The 20931-nt window shown below is 35.8% G+C and overlaps 1 protein-coding gene and 1 long non-coding RNA gene across 3 annotated transcripts; one reads left to right on the top strand and one right to left on the bottom strand.

The window, feature by feature from the left end:
- Positions 1–221: 221 nt before the first annotated feature.
- LOC123541259 (uncharacterized) lies at positions 222–20742 on the top strand. 2 transcript variants are annotated; one of them, XR_008368927.1, is made up of 4 exons: positions 222–386; positions 15138–15314; positions 15728–15827; positions 16205–20742. It is a non-coding gene; the product is annotated as an uncharacterized LOC123541259 (long non-coding RNA). The 2 variants fall into 2 exon arrangements; XR_008368928.1 differs by lacking the exon at positions 222–386 and adding an exon at positions 3793–3985.
- Positions 7553–10730, bottom strand: LOC128551949 (uncharacterized). The gene is made up of 2 exons (XM_053532914.1): positions 10345–10730; positions 7553–8492 (listed from the first exon to the last, which is right to left on the bottom strand). The coding sequence occupies exons 1-2, from the start codon at positions 10694–10696 to the stop codon at positions 8146–8148; spliced, it is 699 nt and encodes a 232-aa protein (XP_053388889.1). The 5' UTR covers positions 10697–10730; the 3' UTR covers positions 7553–8145.
- Positions 20743–20931: the final 189 nt, after the last annotated feature.

The following is a 20931-nucleotide window of genomic DNA, read 5'->3' on the forward strand; positions in this document are numbered from 1 at the left end:
ATCTATTTTTGTGTCAATATTTTGTTGTTGTTGTTGTTGTTGTAGTAGTATTTCATTATGTAAAGCTGATTTCGTAGCGATAGGTTCGAATCTATATTTTGCCATTATAATTTCGTTTATTTCAATTTAAGTTGTCGAATATACTGTAACATCATTGAACATAAATATTTTTGCGTAAATTTACTTCGAGTATCTCCTTCTTAAAAAGAAACGTTGATTCGGATGTGGGCCTACTGACACCTGAATATCTGCATGCGCGCCGAATGTTTACAAAGTCCGTTAGTATTTTTGGTGTTTCTCGGTGATACTGTTACACATTAGAACAACTGAATAAAATCTCCTTTCAATTAACTATCGATATATCTGGTGTTTTACGTAAGACTGAGGTAAGTACATATAAATTAATACTTATATACTCTAGATTATTCTTGAATTCATTCTGGCGCAAAGTTATCCCAAGATTTGGGCCAAGTCAAGATTTTGTTGCAGATCAAATAGCCTACATATGCGTTCGTTAACAGCAACATGAAATTTATTCAGTAAAAACCCTAAAGTGTAGTTTCTGTAAAGAAAAAAAAACGAATGCGAATTGCTGCCATACCCCACCCACTTCTGTTAAACAAGAAACTTTTCATATAATATTCAGCACTGGTAAAGGTAAAGGTAAGTTTTATTTACCATCGCTTGGTGAAACCATTAACATAAGCTCTCTAGAGCTTTGCTGCGACCCTATATTAAGAACAGTTAAAACCAATTATACCTCACCCCCTGCAATTTGCTGGTACCCATTTACAGTTGGGTCGACTGAGGCAGTCGTGATAAAGTGCCTTGCCCAAGGACACACCACAGTGGGAGTAGCCAGGATTCGAACCAGGGGCCTTCGCCTCCGTAGGAAAGCGTCTTAGCCCTCTCGACCAGTGCGTCCGCAACTATTTAATTTCTGTTTCGAAGTCTTTCAGTGCTTTCACGGGATCTACTTTTCAGATTATATTTACAGCACAGTCGCCCCGGCTTCATCTCAGTGTTGATGTATTTTCTGGTCCTTCGGGATCATTGATATCAACTCATTTAGATTTGAAGATTGATTACTGCTTAAGCCGGTGATAGGGGGCGTGGGCAGTGTTACATTATCCATAACTGCTCATGAACAGACTCAATCAAACTGAGTCTGCAATTTTCACTGTTTGTTAAAATTGTTTTGTTCTCGGTGCTTCCAAGGGATCTACTTTTCAGATTATATTTATATTTTTAACTATATAAGTATTAAATCAGAGCTTCAGATAAGCTGCGTACTTACGAAAATAAATTTTCAGAAAACCTGATTGAATTAATAAAATTAACACAAGGATGTATCTAGCCGTCTGGGTTACCGAATGCCTAGTCTGAGATTTAGCCGATCTGAGATCCCTTTACCAGACGGCTAGCAAATCCTCAAGGATTTTCTAACCATCCGGTAATAGATTTCCTAATGAATAAGTAATGATACCTGTTATTTACTGAAAAAATTCAGATGTCGATACTCGTCTGCAAACAAAACTTTGTGTGAATACATACTACAGATTTACTTTTAATCGTGCATGTAGATACGAAGACTTGCATGTCAGTACTGAGGTCATATTATAAACTCATTCTAGTGTGAAAGCTAAGTCAGGTTTCTTTGTAAATCTTCAGGACTTTTTACATGGAGAGGTGGCGATTAACTTAAATGGTATGATCCTCATGCCAAGTGGGACAGGAGAGGTCATACAAATGCATGTAAATACCGAAACTTGCATGTCAATTCTAGGTGCATCAAACATAGTAAATTAACTAAAGTCTGAAAGCTATCTCATGTTCCTTTGTCAATCCTCAGACCTGTTTACATGGAGAGGTGGCAGATACCTTAAATGGTTCGATCCTCATGCCAAGTAGGACAGGAGAGGTGGTACATATGCATGTAGATACCAAGACTTGCATTTATAATGTAAATACCTAAGTACGTCATACATAGTAAAACCAATTCAAATCTGGAAGATATCTCAGGTTTCTTTGTCAATCCTCAAGCCTGTTTACATGGAGAGGTGGCGAATACCTTAATTGGTCCAATCCTCATGCCAAGTAGGACAGGAGAGGTGGTACAAATGCATGTAGATAACAAGATTTGCATGTCACTACTTAGTATGTCATAGTAAACTAATTCAAGTCTGAAAGCTATAGTAGAACCAATTCAAATCTGGAAGATATCTCGTGTTTCTTTGTCAATCCTCAGGCCTGTTTACATGGAGAGGTGGCGAATACCTTAACTGGTCCGATCCTCATGCCAAGTAGGACAGGAGAGGTGGTACAAATGCATGTAGATAACAAGATTTGCATGTCACTACTTAGTATGTCATAGTAAACTAATTCAAGTCTGAAAGCTATAGTAGAACCAATTCAAATCTGGAAGATATCTCGTGTTTCTTTGTCAATCCTTAGGCCTGTTTACATGGAGAGGTGGCGAATACCTTAATTGGTCCGATCCTCATGCCAAGTAGGACAGGAGAGGTGGTACAAATGCATGTAGATAACAAGATTTGCATGTCACTACTTAGTATGTCATAGTAAACTAATTCAAGTCTGAAAGCTATAGTAGAACCAATTCAAATCTGGAAGATATCTCGTGTTTCTTTGTCAATCCTCAGGCCTGTTTACATGGAGAGGTGGCGAATACCTTAATTGGTCCGATCCTCATGCCAAGTAGGACAGGAGAGGTGGTACAAATGCATGTAGATACCAAGATTTGCATGTCACTATTTAGTATGTCATTGTAAACTAATTCCAAGTCTGAAAGCTACAGTAAAACCAATTCAAATCTGGAAGATATCTCGTGTTTCATTGTCAGTCCTCAGGCCTGTTTACATGGAGAGGTGGCGAATACCTTAATTGGTCCGATCCTCATGCCAAGTAGGACAGGAGAGGTGGTACAAATGCATGTAGATACCAAGATTTGCATGTCAGTACTTAGTATGTCATTATAAACTAATTCCAAGTCTGAAAGCTACAGTAAAACCAATTCAAATCTGGAAGATATCTCGTGTTTCTTTGTCAATCCTCAGGCCTGTTTACATGGAGAGGTGGCGAATACCTTAATTGGTCCAATCCTCATGCCAAGTAGGACAGGAGAGGTGGTACAAATTCATGTAGATACCAAGATTTGCATGTCACTACTTAGTATGTCATAGTAAACTAATTCAAGTCTGAAAGCTATATAGTAGAACCAATTCAAATCTGGAAGATATCTCGTGTTTCTTTGTCAATCCTCAGGCCTGTTTACATGGAGAGGTGGCGAATACCTTAATTGGTCCGATCCTCATGCCAAGTAGGACAGGAGAGGTGGTACAAATGCATGTAGATACCAAGATTTGCATGTCAGTACTTAGTATGTCATTATAAACTAATTCCAAGTCTGAAAGCTACAGTAAAACCAATTCAAATCTGGAAGATATCTCGTGTTTCTTTGTCAATCCTCAGGCCTGTTTACATGGAGAGGTGGCGAATACCTTAATTGGTCCGATCCTCATGCCAAGTAGGACAGGAGAGGTGGTACAAATTCATGTAGATACCAAGATTTGCATGTCACTACTTAGTATGTCATAGTAAACTAATTCAAGTCTGAAAGCTATATAGTAGAACCAATTCAAATCTGGAAGATATCTCGTGTTTCTTTGTCAATCCTCAGGCCTGTTTACATGGAGAGGTGGCGAATACCTTAATTGGTCCGATCCTCATGCCAAGTAGGACAGGAGAGGTGGTACAAATGCATGTAGATACCAAGACTTGCAGGATGTAAATGCCTAAGTTTGTCATACGTAGTAAAAACCAGTTCAAATCTCGTGTTTCTTTGTCAATCCTCAGGCCTGTTTACATGGAGAGGTGGCGAATACCTTAAATGTTACGATCCTCGTGCCAAGTAGGATAGATTAGGAGAGGTGGTACAAATGCATGTAGATACCAAGACTTGCATGATGTAAATATTTAAGTATGTCATACATAGTAAAACCAGTTCAAATCTGAAAGCTATCTCATGTTTCTTTGTCAGTCTTCAGGCCTGTTCACACGGAGAGGTGGCGAATACCTTAATTGGTATGATCCTCATGTCAAGTGAGACATGAGAGATGGTATAAATGCATGTAGATACCAAGCTTTGCATGATGTAAATTCTTAAGTTAAATTCTTAACGTACAGTTATGTCTCCTAAACTGCTCTCTAAATTTTCAAATAATTTTACATGCACATCACCATCATGAGCGCAAGGAACACGTGCATTTACATGTTACTTTGACCTTCACCTTGACTTGAGATACTTTTTAAAGTCAGTGTCTTCAGAAAATAAGCAAATTTAGGTGCCATACGATATGGAGGTATTCATCACCTTCAGTGATAGCTCTAGTTATTTAAATTTTAAAGGTTTAATGACTGAAATTGAATCATTTGATACCATTAATGGCATAAAAAGTTTATTCAATGAGTACTGTCTTGTTCTTATAATGCGATCTACTTTTGTCAATACGATTGCTGTAGAACTGATTGGACCTACATATTTACTGCCAATTTCAGAATAGCTCGCCGTTTCAGTGTTTGCATCATACACTTGTAGTCACTGACTGATATCGATTTTCTTATCGTGAGTGGCTAATTTTGTAATCGTCATTTACATAAACTCCGCCCAAGACGCGAGTCAAGTGATGTGGGGTTTTTCCATTAATTTGTCTAAACAACGCGTAACTTGTCAGTCATACGATGTATTTATGGTTTTAAAAAGATAAGATATTACAGTTTAAGCCGTATCTCAGAATCAGTTTCAAATCAAAATTTTTTTACAGTCTGTGACTGATTACAATTCAGTAAAACTGTCCCGATTAGTGTCGCATTATCTAAAAGTACTTAATTTTTCTGTCACCGATAATAAAAATCATTAATCCATTCTAGCCTCACTACAAAATGCAAATTAAGTCAGCGCATAAAGTTTATACATGTAAAATTACACATGTATTTTTATCACTTGGTCACAGATCTAAGTTTACAATAGTAAATCATAGCCCGATTGGCATCACTTTTCATGTCAAAAAAAGCAACAATATTTAATTTAAACATAAACTCCCTGTTTAAATACGTTACTCAATCTATAAAGGTAATAAACAGTTCTGTGAGTTTGAGATTCTAGCAAATATTGGCTTGAATTAACTGGAATATAGCCGTGGTACATTGGAAGAACCTCTGCAAGAAACTACCAAATTTCTCAGATAAAGAGGTATGATCGGTAGCAAGGCTCGAACCCATGCCCTCCCTACCCACCCAATTTACCAAATCAGAGGTTACAGTGATTTCAAGTTAGCGACTAACCACTTGACTACGGGGATAGTCACACTACAATTCGGAGTTTAGAAATCACACGGGTAGATTATTGCAATAAAGCAGAAGTCAGCATTGATTTAGGGCGAGGAGTTAGACTAACAGCTTATTTTTACATCTATTTTTTTTTCCGTTTGACTAAAATATTCATGACATCGCATACCACTTGGTTTCTGTATGCAGTAATAACGGGTTTCTATGAAAAATGTATGGAAGACTTTTCCTATGAAATTTCAATCGATGACAATCCTTTGCTTTAGTATTTTACACATCACGTGTATATATACAGATAGAACTTACGTGTCTCAAAAGAGGACTCGTTTGAGAGAAAATATCAGTAAAAGTATTTTATCTTTTCATTTAAAACTGTGATAATAGACTTTGAATTGTAAAAGGCGATCTTGCATATACTTTATTCACCGTTAGATTGCCTGTCACAAATACTAGAATTTAACGATCGTACAATTTGACAATATACAGTTATATGCAGTTAATCTGTTAATCAGAATCACGTGTGTTTTTGAAAGTTTAAAATCATAACTATAGTTTTCCTGTCATATCTTGTCCAACTTTGACAATTCTGGGCGTCGAACTTTGAAAAATCGAAATACATGTAGCATTTTAGAGACCAGACTCAGATGGACGCATAATTATACTAGTAGTGACCTCATCACATTGTATTTTACCGACAATCGGATTACACCTCATCATATGTAGCTTTTTACCATGTAAGAAAGGAAATACGTATTAGTTTAAAGAATATTGACTGCTTGTTTATCTGCAACATTTAGTAATTTTTGAAGCAAAAATGACAATAAAAAAGTGCGAAGACTGCAGTCACACTCAGCGTGCGTTGAGCTCTTTACAGAACTGTGCGATAAACATGTGAAGAAGAAATGAATTACTGAACATGACTTAGTGCTATATCAGTGACCTAAAGCATGTTCAGTAGGGTGATATCAGTCATAACTGGCGCGCTAAAATAGCCATGAACATGGCAGGAGGACTGCATGTAAACCGTCGAGTGGCGACTGGACAATAAATCTCTTTATTACAAGGTCATAGAATTCCATTCTGTAGTAACATATTATTTTCAGCAAGGGTGTGACAGAACTTTGAGCCTCTAAAAACAGAAAGGCACTGTTCATGTATATACTAGTTATTATCTGACGTTTACGATTCTAGGGACAAAGCTTTCAGTTGTATTTCGACAAGATATTTTAAGTATATAAACAAACAAATAAATGAATGAATGAATAAATAAATAAATAAATAAATAAAGCAACTTAAATTTTTGCTTACTTTATTAAATCTTTATTCTTTACTGATTTTATGTATTAAAGTAATAAATCAAATGTAATTAACAGTCACAATAAGAGGCATGGACTAAAAAGTATTGCATGATCTTGAGATAAAAGTATATCTCGTGCCGTCATGATGACTTTAAAACGATTTAATGACAAAAAATCTCTGGTCGCGACATGATTATGTTTTTTTTTTCACATAATATATATAATTATGTATGTTCTAGCAGTTATTATAGGTCATTGCCACGAGCTACGGTAATTTTTGAGCTAGATATACTGGTCTTGACGAAAAAAAGAAAGAAATTTTTTTCCGAAATGTAAAACACAATGTCTCATCTGATCAGGAGTGATGGGGTCATTATGCCATGTATGTTACCACAGTGTATTAAAATCTTGCAACAGTATGCATGTTGACAAATGGTGTGTTTACAATATAGTCAATGTCGCCAAAATAGTTTCATACTATGAAATAATCTGGAATAAGACCTGATTCGCCTTGTTAAAAAAAAAACAAAACAAAAACTAAAACACGGTAATGAGATACAATATTGGTTAATCTATTTTCAACACTAAGTCGTAAAAATGTCAGATATGTGGTCTTACATTTCTTATTAATAGCAAAATACTAATCAAGGTGCTGTTTCTAAACTATTTGAAACAAATTTGTGTAATAAAACTAAATCATACTCATTATAATTAATTTATCAACGAGTTCAAATCCCTTCCTGGGATATCCAGATAGAAAGAAAGCAAACAGAACTGTAACATGCACACGACAGTCTGGACGTGTGTTCGTGTCATATGATCATCCAGAATTACTTGATGTTGGCACGACATCTTCATATGAGGGTGGCAAAGGTGGTGCAACCGGGCAATGGTTGTCCGGATTGCCTTTGGCAGTCATTTGTGGTCACGGGAAACGGTGTCGTTATCCCTGGTATATGTAGAGGAGGCCCGTTTGGTGCCATAAACTGAAACGGAAAATACAATGGTGTTGGAACTTGTCCATGTCGGGTTACATCAAATGGTGACGCAAAAGGTGTAGATTCGTCCATTTTGTCTTGTGAACCAACTGTTGCCGTTGGTTTCGGAAACCTCACCGGAAAAACTGGGTTTGTTTCTAAACGTTTCTCAACAGGGTTTTTTTAGTTTACAATTTTTACGATAGCTGTTATCTTTCTGTGCAATGACAGTCTGGAAATAATGCGACTCCCGTTCTAAGTCACGTGGTACTTTGCTACTGTAGTGTTTCTTTAAAATTGCAATATCAGCCTGCAGTTTAATGTTTATCACTCCTGGTCCGGTACCATTTACCAAATATTTCTCCGGATTGCTATTAATGACAAAGTCCCTAATCTGTCTCTCAAACGTTTTGGCTGTAGAAATGTGCGCCTCCTTTTTCACTTTCAGCTCTAATTCAATTGTTTTTATATCCTTTTCAACATTTTGTTTTCTTCTAATAAGTTCGTTAATGGTAGTTTTTTTCCTCATGATGAAAATCCAGCTCGCCGCACTGGCGAACATCCTCACACTGGCCCAAATCACAGCTTCTTTGCGTATGATTGGTTCTGAGGTGACATTTTGTACATCTTTTCTTACTTTTATCTTTTATGATGTTTAAATTGTACATTTCGCATTTCTCATCGTATGCTGTCTCTAGACTACGAAGTTCACAACGTTTTAGTTCTAGTTCCTCTTCTTTCAAGGCAATGTCAATAGCAACAGGAGATTTGTACGTGAACTCTGGTGTACCCGATCTTGTTTCTGTAAGGTTAGAATTGTTAAATACTTCTTCCAACTTCCGTCGTGAGTAGCCTGAAAAAAAAATCACATACTGATCATCATCATCATCATCATCATCACCACCACCACCACGATGAAAAGACGAAGGGAAAAAGAAACATCTTAAGGTTATTCTGCACGTTTTGATCGCTTTTTTTCTGCAATGTAGCAATTTGGTTAAACTGATTTTTCAAAACTTCAGAATATACCTTGAAAGTTTAGCAAATAAAAATGATAAGGTCGTGTGCTTGTTTTTTGTTGTTGTTTTTTTTTTTTGCTAGACTGATTTGAAAAATTGGACCTCGTGCAATATTTCATATGGAAAATCATGACTTTCATACCATTTTCGTGAATAGAACTTTTTCTACAATGCAGGTTTTGATGAAACTTCTCACAGTTATAATGCCCTATAATTTAGTGAAATAAAATGTATAGGTCCGTGTGCTTATTTTTGAGACAGTTCACGCAAATTTTAAGATATTATTTTGATTTTTTTAACGTGGGATTTGTTTTTACATCATAGTTCGACTTTAAAAATGTAGGTTCATTGCCATTGTAATAAATTTACTCGAATAATTCATAAAATGATTTCCATTTCCGTACGCCGAATCCAGGCTTTATTCTACGTTTTCCGGATAAATGACGTTTGGCCAGCACTTTCGGTTTATCAAACGTGCAGAACTACCTTAAGTGCAGTGGCAACAATCAGTAAGTTGATATATAGAACAATTATTCGTTGAATAAAATTTTATTTCTGACAATAACTCTACATCAAGTTTCTCGAATTTCCATCAAATATCTATAAACATCTGAAAAAGCAATGACCCCGGACAAAGTGTGGAAAGAAGTGCTTCAGCGTTTTCTTTTATTTTGAAGCAAGAGCTTATACCCGACTACTAGTATATAAATGTTTTCTGTCGAATCTTACAATTTTAAGCATTCGAGATTGAAATTTGATTGGGCAGTCAAAACCGAAACTTGATCACTTAGCGTACTTGAAAAAATCTCTTACAAATATTTGAGGTTTTAACTTTGCTTGAAAAACAAAACTGAAAATGCGAAGATTTATGTTTTTTTTTCATGTTTTCTCCGCAACTAGGTTAAGAACAAAGTTTGAAGACGAAAAGAGACGAATTTTGTTTGTACACTACTGTAGCATTGTATATATTTTCTGTACACAAGCAAACATTTTTGTCCCGCCGTGCGAATCACAAAGAAGGAATTATGTTGGAAACTTTCAAGTCTTAATGCATTTCTGTAAAATGTCACACCTCTTTTTAGTGAAAAGTAAGTTTGCAATATTTTAAAGTCGAAATAAATATCATTCACTTCTAGACTTGTATAAACTACTATCGAAGAAAATGTTGTTTTTTTAAAGAAATGTACACCATGTGAAACAGTACCAGAGTAGTTAATTTTAAATGCAGCTCTGTCATGAAAAACTAGCACATGCAGATTTGCTGTTAAGTACGGGCCAGGAAAAGCAAGCACATCCGCGAAATAAGAGAAACTGTAGAGTAGAGTAAGAGCATTGGACTCTAAGAAGGAGGTCACAGGTTCAATTCCCTTATTATAAAGCGGACTTTGACCATGAATTCAACGGCCCCTTCTTTCGGTGCCTTTTAAGGAGCCACTCTTTCCGCTTAAGACGCTGAAAGTTATAACTGAAATACTGTTGGTCTCCATAGATAGTGATCACCATTTTTTTTCGAGTTTAAAACAACAAAGCTGTTGTTTTGATGCATTTTGTATTGGTATAGTGCAAAATAGGAGTTGAAGCAAGTGTAAACTAAGAAAGCGAAATTAGAAACTTTGCGCATTTCCCGTGCAGCACAGTATTTCACAGTAGTTTCATTTTCACTATGCATTAAGAAAATTTTCTTACCATCGGTTTCAATTCTTTTTTGTCGTTTTGCAACGGGAGTTGCCGGAGAAGCTCCATCAAACACTTTTACATTAAGTTTCGGCTGATCAGTTCCGCCAGTGCACGTTGTAGTTTTTAGAAAATCCATGAAACTTTCATCTGTCAAATCAACCCACACTTTATCTTCATCAAAATACGAAAGCCTAACACTATCATATCGACGGATATATTGCACATTTTGCTTAATTAATGCAACAAATCCACACCTTCCCAAGTTTACTAAGTCTTTTAGAGCCGTTGGAAATGGCGAACACCTAGGTTCGCCATGATACGAATAATGTACTTTTACGGTCACAATATCTGCCTCCATCATGATCAGAGTCCTAGGTAAAAGTGCTGCATTACACGCAGTGTTAACTCATTTTAGTTTTGCATTTTCTCTGCATTTTACCCAATGAAATGAATGGTTAGTTTAATTTGACCCTACATATGTTAATACTCGGGGTTATTTCCAAGCAAAAAGGGAATTTATTGGTGTAAGCATGGGCCATGTAGTATTTAACTGAAGTCATTATATGCATAGCCTCAGGCGCGTTTGATAACGTCAGTTTAACACCTGTTGGCTGTACTTGTCAATCAATTGTAACAAAATCATTCAAAAGTAGTCAAACACGTTTTCTTTTTGTCTCGTAAAGATGTCAAAAGAGTGCGCAAAGAAAGTAAATGAATATGGTAGGGAATATATTCCTGGACAGCATTTAAGCAAAGACATGCGCTATCTCATAAAAAACGTTATTATGGAAAAAGGTGGTAATCCATATTCAGGAGAAATTCCAAGAGGCGTATTCACGCAGGTATCCTTACAGTTGAAAGTGTCTCGTTCAACAGTAAGAACAGTCTGGAAGGAATACTGTGACTTTGGGACAGTTGAAGCCCATCCGCACAACCGTGGACGGAAGCCCATAATGAGTGACCAAGAACTGGAATATGTCGAGTACTTGGTAAACGAGAAGCCATCAGTGTACGGATTTGATATCAAAAGAAAACTTCTTCAGAATGCTGATGTCGACGTTTCGCTACCTACAATAAGCAGAACTATACGGCACAGATTTGACCAGGAGTGGACATACAAAAAAATGCAAAGACCATGTAAGGATAGATTTACACTACAGAACTTGGTCTACACTCAAGCGTTTTTAGATGAGTTGCATGAAGCAAATCCTTACAAACTGAAGTTTTTCGATGAATCGGGTTTTAAACTTCCGGAGGCAAATACGACAGTATATGGTCACGGGCCGGTTGGTGAAAGAGTCATCGAAGTACAGGATCGACGTCAGACTAAAAACGTCACACTGAATTTGCTTGTTGGACTGACGGGTGTATACGCAGACGTTGTTCACGGGCCGTCTAATACCCAGTCCTACCTGGAGTTTTGGGAAGATGCTGCTGTCTACGGGACTGACATTTACGGGGCTCCTATTCTAACCGCCGGGGATATAGTTATTGTTGACAACTGCCCAACGCACAGGAATGCCGGCGGTCGAGCTTTGTCGCTATTTTTGGACAACCTTGGCATACACTATGTGTTTACTCCAAGCTATTCACCGGACTTAAATGTTGCGGAGTTTGTTTTTTCACAACTGAAATCAAAACTGAAAAATGAACCTTATAGTGCAATGTGTAACGACAACATGGAGTATGCTATATTTTCCGCGATTGAACAAATTTCCATGACCGACATACGTGGACATTTTACCAAGACTGGATATATCAATTTAAAGTAAATACAAATTACACCTTTGAACAATAACAGACAAAATGTGTGGCATTGTCCGTACGTATTGACCTGGCACTCATCTGCTTATTAATCGTCATCATATTTTCGGGCGTGTTCGTTATTTTACGTTATATTTGTATTCTGAAAATATCTACATTAATTAAAATAACCCCTATAGTTTACTATGACATGGTGGTGTTGTGGTAAGCTCTCCGGCTTCCACGAACGCAGCCACGGGTTCGAATTCAGTTCAAACCATTTTTATGAATTCGATGTAATGTAATTTTATTGATATTGCTCTATTTTTACAATATGTCAGAAACATATTCACATTTTGAAGAATTTCTTTCATGATTAACTTTTATCGTGTACTGACACCGGTTGCTTGAATTTACCGTTGAATAAAGGAACACTTGTCAGTGTTGAAGATCTAACGTATGACCAACTTATAATGGTGAATATTTCAAATGTTACAGCAATTTACTGTTTGTATGCAAAATTCAAACTTTTTTACCGTGCCGATTTCTATAAGTTTTATATAATTCATGATATTTCTTCAAGCTTATTAAAGTGGAGAAAAAAAATCAAGAGATGGCCTCTGTCCAAAACGTTTGCAGAGAAATCATTATTCCATTAATTTGATCAAAAGAAAGGTCAAACTATTGGTAAACAACTATCATGAAACACAAAATAAAACTGAATATCATCAAGTAAAATGGCTTTAATGAGACTGAATTGTAACTCCTACATTGAAAAATTAAGGTCAAGTCCTTTAGGACTGTTCTAAATTTTGCTCACTTCATTAAAAAATAAACTTGGGACAGAAGTAATACCTACCTTCATTTCTTACACAATATGTACTCTAAAGAGTTATGGCAAAATAGAGAACTTTTAACGCATGTAACTCAGTTTTTTTTAAAGATGTCTACGTTTCAGTGGTAAATTCACTTTGAACAGCAAGAAATTACTTTATCATATTTTTTTCACTTTTGTACAACAAATCAGTAACAACATAAGGAATATTCACGAGTTCCAGGTCAATAATGACGGACAATATTATATAAATATTGCATTTCTGAGATGGCAATATGAAAAATGTTCACCGCAAGATATGAATATCGACCGAGGCGCCAGTCGAGGTCTATATTCATATTTTGAGGGGTGTACATTTTTCTTAGAACACTTTTGATTATACCGAAAATACATAATGGTCCAAACATTAACTTCTGGAAAATCAATATAATGTTTTATAAATAAAACAATTACTAACCGAATAAAGGAGTCTTCACGTGTAACGAGTTTGCTGTTTAATAAAATAAAACTCTTTTGATAGCATGATTTACATATCGTTGGCCTCTATATTTATGCGCATATCTAAACATTTGGAAAACGGCGAAAACTTTCTTATTTCTAAACAAAACATTTAAGCATTAGCACACGTTTTCTTAGTTACATCATTTCCAGTCTGATGGTGATAGTTTCGATTCAATATTTGATACAGAATTATTTTCGAAATGTTTGGCACGTAGAACAAATCATTAAATATGATTCGATCGGGTTAACACATGCATGAACACTAGAAAATGTAGTTTAGTCCTAAAGTATAAGCGCCTCGCCCGAAAATTTATCGTTTTAGTCCTTTAATCAATGCGAATGTACCAATCTGTCAACAGGAGATATGAAAAAATGATGTCACATACGCAGAAAAAACGAAATAGCGCTGTTGCGCATGTGATAAGAATTTATGGATCATAAGAAATTATGGATCATATCACATGCGCAGAAATTGAAATAAACGATTTTGCGCATTAGATATAAAATCACCGGAGAATATGATATTTTATTCAAGTTAAACTAATGAGTAATTTGTATTGGACATTAATGAGAGGTAAAATTAATATATTTATCCCAAGCATAGTAAATCATTCAGTTGTAATCCGTTTAGTAACTTGCACAAGATTATCGTGCGTCCAAGGTTTATATACTCCAATTATTGGTTTTCTATTAATTCGAAGTCTTCATATTGTGTAAATGTTACGTACATTTAGATACCATACCCTCCCTCCTATAACTGCTTTATTCCCAGTATATTACGTTTGATAGCTATGTATCCAGGGTGTTCAAAGATAATCCGTCATAAAATTACCTTGGGGCTATATTGCAAAATAATTATTAGTTACCTGTATTTGAAAGTAAACAGTGTCGATTATAAAGAGGTCAACTGCTACATTATCAGAGTTTATTAATAGTCACTAAATTTACAAATGATTGAAGTGATCGTTTACAAGAACTAGGAAAACAAATGATGGATTGTTTATGTTGGACTACATAACGAGAGTTGTCATTCTACAATTTCGATACTTGAACTGTGCTTATGTAATACATTTGGAATGAACATTGAAAGTGTTGACACATGATTAGATTGAAAGACACATAGATCGAGTGTTTAACAAACAGACTGAAAAGTTTGAAAACATTTTATACAAAACTTTGTTGTTGTTTTTTACGATATAGTGACACTGTATATTTGTAAAGAAATATTGTTATGGTATAATACACAATACGAGACTGTACCTACTCAATACATCACAGTGTTTTGTTGTTACTTCTCCGAATGATTCGGTGTGAGAGAATCGAACTAAGAAATAATAGCAGTTTTGTTGTATTTCGTTTAGAGTACATCAGTGTCGATCTTCAGACGGTTTAAATCTTTAATCTTAATAATTTTATGTGCATATGCTGCGGACGTGTCATGCACATGTATGTATGCATTATGCAGGATTATCTTGAAATAAGTTCCCGTAATATTTTACTTTTATACCTAACCCTTTACATCGCTTTTTTGTACATTTAAACCACTGCGATCGATAGAAATATACTTATGGGCGGAGCAAACTACACGCGTCATCCTCTCACCGATAACTAGAGTGACATCTACGTCATTTACTACCTGCGTTTGATGTAAACGCCCATTCGGCGAGCTTTTCTGAAATTGGCAGTACAATAGTTTAACTGTTGTTCTGTTTCCTTTTTACAGTCCCAATATTATTGCACATTCGGTAGCAAAGATGTTGACACCACATGTCGTCTGATGATGACTTTTACGGGATCGAATAAGGTTTGGTCATTGCATTCCCTGAAAGGAATGAGAGGAGAAAAGGAACTGGAAGACCTGGCTATCTGCAGGCCAATGCTGGCTGCAGGTCAATATTGAGTAAGTTCTGTATACTGTTACAGTGTGGAGTAAATTTGTTTTTTAACATGTCCAGAGAAAGAGGATAGGTAGCTTGGTAATTAAAAAAAACAACATGTTTAGAATATTGATAACACAAATCATCATCACTGACAGGTATTTTTTGGGGACAATTCAGAAAAGAAAAAGCTCAGCTGGGCCTCATGTTCTCAAACCATTTTTCAGTCTCATTTGTTGTTTTATCTAAAACATCATAATCAAGCGGGAATCCATTTAAATAGCTATTTTAGATAGTTTTAAATTTCATTTGTTGTTTCATTATATAATATAAGATTTAAATTAACATGTGAGCATGGCGCCTAATGTGGATGCCTCTTTTGTGATAACGGCAATTTGATTACAACTTTTACACCACTGTAATGATTTTTTTTCAGATGCTCTTATGAAAACTCATAAGACAATAACAAAAAAAAGAAGCTGAGGATGCTGTTTTTAAAACATGCTCCATTCAAAAAAGGTGGATTGAAATTTAAGGTAGGCTTAGATTCTATTGCTTTTCTATTGTTCAGTGTTGATGCTTTTTGGATAAGTCAGAAAATTTACAACATTAAATGTAACTTGAGCTCTTGATAATCTTCAGCTTTACTTCTTTGTTTTTGGTGTTGCACTAAAAAGGTCAGCATAATTTGATTCAGGTTTTACTGCAGGATTTAGGATGGTTGAACTTATATAAAATTAAAGAACCAAATCTTCATCCTTAAATTTTGCTTAAAACATAAATTTAAGTTTCAGAAACAGTTTAAACAAATAATGTGTCTTTGCTCCAGAATCATTCTATCTTTAACATTGTTTTACACAAGTACTTAATATTAATGAATTATATTAAAACAAAACATTCAATATTATTACAGAAAGGTGTGACGGGTGCGTCTGCTGCAGGCAGGGAGGATTTGACGGTCAGCCAGAGGATTTGGGGATATACTGTAATGTCTTTAATGTGGACTTGCGTGTGATTTAAGTTTTCACAAGGGTTTTAGTGTGTGTGAAAGTATGTCAGTTTTCAAAATTGAGCTGTGTCAATTTGCTCAAACTACATAACTCAAAGAACTTTGAAGCGGTCTTGTTGACGTCATGAGCTTTTGTTTAATACCAGTATTGGTGATATAGGCCCATGACTATATACTGTAGAAAGTGAACAAGTTCACTGCTTGATACAGATAGTCATATAGCCTGATCTCTGAATGATATTTATGAACCAAAAGAAGGCATAAAATAAAAACATACAGTAGTGATTTGAATTATTGATATTGTTAAACTAGATCTGGGCCAGTATTCATAAAGGATCTTAGTAAAAAAAATTATCTAGAACTTAATATTCTTTGAACAGTCAAGTCAAAAACTTTTCACGCTCTTTAAATATTTCACAGCATGACTCCAAACTTGTATATTATACCAAAGAAAAATAGATTGGCAACTTGAAAGGCGTATAGAGCAAATCTCGCCAACATCACATGGCAACTGAATGAGGTCTCCTTTTAGTAAGCATATTTGATCACAATTGATAAAGTCAGCAAATGCTTTGAAATAAGAAAACTTGATTGTTTGTGTATAATGCTAATGGTACCTTTTTAATAATGTTACTAGTATTTTCTACTCAGGAAAGCAATGAATTTTTGATTGGAAGTCTGAGAAATCAACAGTTGTTGAAAAATGGACTCGATTCGGTTTATTACGCGCCAGTGTAACATTAAATACTGACCACGTTGAAAATTGACCCCATAGATCCTTTTCAACGTTGAAAATTGACCCGTCAACATTTCAACATCAAATTTTGATCAAAGGGTCCTTTTTCAACGTTGAGAATTGACCCCGTCAACATTTCAGCATTAAATTTTGATCAAAAGATCCTTTTTCAACATTGAGAAAAGGCCCCACCAACATTTCAACATTAAATTTTGATCAATGGGGTCAATATTTAATGTTACACCGGCTGTACCACCAGTTTAATACTTCAGTAAGCATCTGTTGATTTGATCACGACTGATCAAATTGGCAAACACTTTGAAATAATATAACGCACCAAGGTCAATGTCACCAAGGTGTTATAGTGACGTCTTTGGTTATTTTTAAGGTTAAAGTTTTTCGGCAACCTTTGTTTTTCTGTCATAGCTTTGTTATTATTGCTTATATCTTTCTGTAACTTTACATAAACATTGTCCAGCATACAAACAAAGTATGTACAGGGGGTCGGCCCATTATACCCAGGGTCAAGGTCACCAAGGTGTTATACTTAGGTTAAGGTCACAAACTTTTTATACTTGGAATTATTTTCATGTTAAATTTTTTGGAAAGCTTCGTTTATAGACATACCTTTGGTACTTTAAAAGATAGTGACCACTTTATCATCATCATCTGCATGTGTGGTAGCAATCCCAATAACTCTAATATGTGTTCTTGACAGAATTATGCCCCTTGATGTATCTTCCTTTTAAAGTAGAGGTCTCCTGTTGAGACATATATTCATTTTACTGTCAAATCGCCAAATAGTGGAGCGCGCTGTCTTACGGACAGCTCTTGTTGTTGAGACCCTTAGAGAATTTCAAATTTGTTGTCGCATATCTTCACTCTGATGTGTTGCACACAAGTCGCATCCATATAACCATGGTCAAGGTCACACTTTGGTCAAAGCTCAAAAGAGAGTTTATTCTAACACATTCTTTGTTTATTCTTTTACTATTTTTTATCAGAAAATCAAATTATTGATCGTCTGCGTTACTTAAATTTTGTTTTCCTCAAAAACTGTCAAAGGTAACCATTTGAAACTTGAAAAACTTGTTCACTTTTACACATTTTTATACGCCCAAAGGGACGTATTATGTTACGACGCCGGTGTCCGTCTGTCCGTCAGTTAGCAATTTCGTGTCCGCTCTGTAACTCTTGGACCCCTTGAAGGATTTCAAAGAAACTTGACACAAATGTTCACCACATGGAGACGACGTGCAGAGCGCTTGTTTTGGATGACTAGGTTCAAGGTCAAGGTCACACTTAGGGATTTAAGGTCATATAAGTGTGTTTCTTGTCCGCTCTGTAACTCTTGAACTGCTTAGAGGATTCCAAAGAAACTTGGCACAAATGTTCACCACACTGAGGCGACGTGCAGAGGGCATATTTTAGATGACTCGCTTCAAGGTCAAGGTCACACTTGGGGGTCAAATGTCATATATGACTTTGCTTTGTGTATATTGCTCTGCATTGCAGTGCTCTTGTTTTTATTTGGCAGATCCCTTTTTTGTTCTCTTACAATAATTTTTTTGTATTACTTCCCTTTTTTGTTACTATAAATAGCTTATTTTGAAACTTTCTTATTATTTGCCATAGGGAAAAGCCGAGACCACTTTTCTGTGGTACAACATGGATGGTACCACCAATTTTTAGGTGTATTTTGACATAACTTTACCTGGTAAGAATTTTTTTGTGGACTTGGAATTTTTTTCTGGATTTTCTTCTTTTTTTTTTGTTCCTGTCCTTTGGGCTTCAACAGTCAAGTTCTTTAAATTTTGCGCCCATCCTCTGATGTAACCCTTCGGGTGTATATTGCCCCGCTTGGCGGCACTCTTATATTTATTGCAATGCAGGTAACCCTGTGATTTGTTTTTACAGAGTAAATACCTCTTACTGTCCGTCAGTCTCCAATTTCTCAATACAGTGTAACAAGGTATTTTTCTTCTTTACAGTGGTGACCTCATTCTGTTGACTAGGTGACTTTCAATGGTTTTTTTGTTGAGCTATTGCCCTTTTTCGACCTTGAATTTTCAGTTGTTGTTTTTTTTCAATCCAATTACCCAATATCTTATCATAGGTATTGACATGATACTAGACATAATTTATTGTGATGACCCAATTTGTTAGACAAGAGGAGGTACTCTATCAAGGATCATTTTCTAAGAATTATTGCCTTTTTTATATGCCCGTTTGAAAAATTGGACGTATTATGGGAACGCCCCTGGCGGGCCGGCAGGTGACGTCCGGAGCATATCTTCTTCATGCATGGAGGGATTTTGATGAAACTTGGCACAATTGCTCGCCATCATGAGAGGGAGTGTCAGGTGCAAAAACCAGGTCCCTAGGTCTAAGGTCAAGGTCACAATTAGAGGTCAAAGGATACAAGAATGAAAACTGTTCGGAGCATTTCTTCTTCATGCATGGAGGGATTTTGATATTACTTGGCACAAATGTTAACCACCACGAGACGGAGTGTCATGCGCAAGAACCAGGTCCCTAGGTCTAAGGTCAAGGTCACAGAGGCTAAAGTTCAGATACAAGAATAACTGTCCGAAGCATTTCTTCTTCATGCATAGAGGGATTTTGATGTAACTTGGCACAATTGTACACCATCATGAGACGGAGTGTTATGCGCAGGTCCCTTCTTTAGAATTACTTCCCTTTGTTTTTACTATAAATAGCTTATATTGCAACTTTTTCGTTACTAGTCGTAGGGAAAAATCGAGATCACTTTTCTGTAATGCAACATGCATGATACATCCAATTCTGAGATGTATTTTGACCTGTCTCTACCTGGTAAGATTTTTGTGTGGACTTGCAACTTTTTTTTGGGGGGGGGGGGGGTTTAAAGATTAACTTCCCTTAGTTGTTACTATAAATAACTTACATTGTAACTTTTTTATAATTGACCATAATTATAGAAAAACCAAGACCACTTTTATGTGGTATACAACATAGATGTTTTTTTTCAATCAGTAACTTGAGAACCACTTTACCCAGAATGTTAAAAACTTAATAGGATGATTGCACATGCAGTGTTTATGACCCCTATTTATTTTGGGGGTCACTGGACCTGAACATGAGAAACAATTTCCATTTCATAACTTTTAAAAGAACCACTAGGCCCAGAATTTTGAAACTTAGTCGGATGATTGGACATGCCAAGTAGATGATCCCTTTTGCAGCCAACCATCATTGTCTCTTTGACTTTTGCTCCTTTCCTCTATTGACTTCTTGCCTATACGACTATGCATTTGGGGAGACATGCATTTTTCTTCAAAATCATCTTCTAGTTCACCTTTGCTGAACTTGCCGCTCATGAAGTCCGTATTTACCTTGTTCCTGTGGGCATGTCATTGTATTAGATTTTGTTATCGTTAAACTACATAAGCTTTTTTGTATTTAATTAAATTGAATTATCGTTATCGTTAAACTACATAATCTTTTTATAATTTTGGACTTGCATTATCGTTATTGTTTAACTACATAAGTTTTTTGTATTTGATGGATTTAAATAATTGTTACGTATGCTTTAAACTGTATTGTATTATCAAGGGGTGCAGTATTCCCATATACTGCTTAAGGGATTACTTTCGTTGTTTCTGAACTTAACGAATATTTTAGTAAATTTTATAATTAGATCTTGAATTAAAATATGTAATTGAAATTTTGTTTTGCTTATTTATTTAAATATGAGCTGTCAAAAGTAGGTTGTATTTTGGTGGTTTCACAACGTTAACCAACAACGTTGTCACAACGTTGATACGACTCCACATTTTTACGTTGTCACAACGTTGTATCTGACCGCAACACAACGTTATGCCACAACGTTGTCGCAACGTTGACACGACTCCAC

The sequence above is a fragment of the Mercenaria mercenaria genome, unplaced genomic scaffold (assembly GCF_021730395.1).
Source record: "Mercenaria mercenaria strain notata unplaced genomic scaffold, MADL_Memer_1 contig_1857, whole genome shotgun sequence".
Taxonomy (NCBI): domain Eukaryota; kingdom Metazoa; phylum Mollusca; class Bivalvia; order Venerida; family Veneridae; genus Mercenaria; species Mercenaria mercenaria.

Coding starts and splice junctions, on each gene's coding strand:
- LOC128551949 (XM_053532914.1), bottom strand. CDS start 10,696: ATGATGGAGGCAGATATTGTGACCGTAAAAGTACATTATTCGTATCAT. Junction 8,493..10,344: donor AAAAAGAATTGAAACCGATG/GTAAGAAAATTT, acceptor TTTTTTTTTCAG/GCTACTCACGACGGAAGTTG.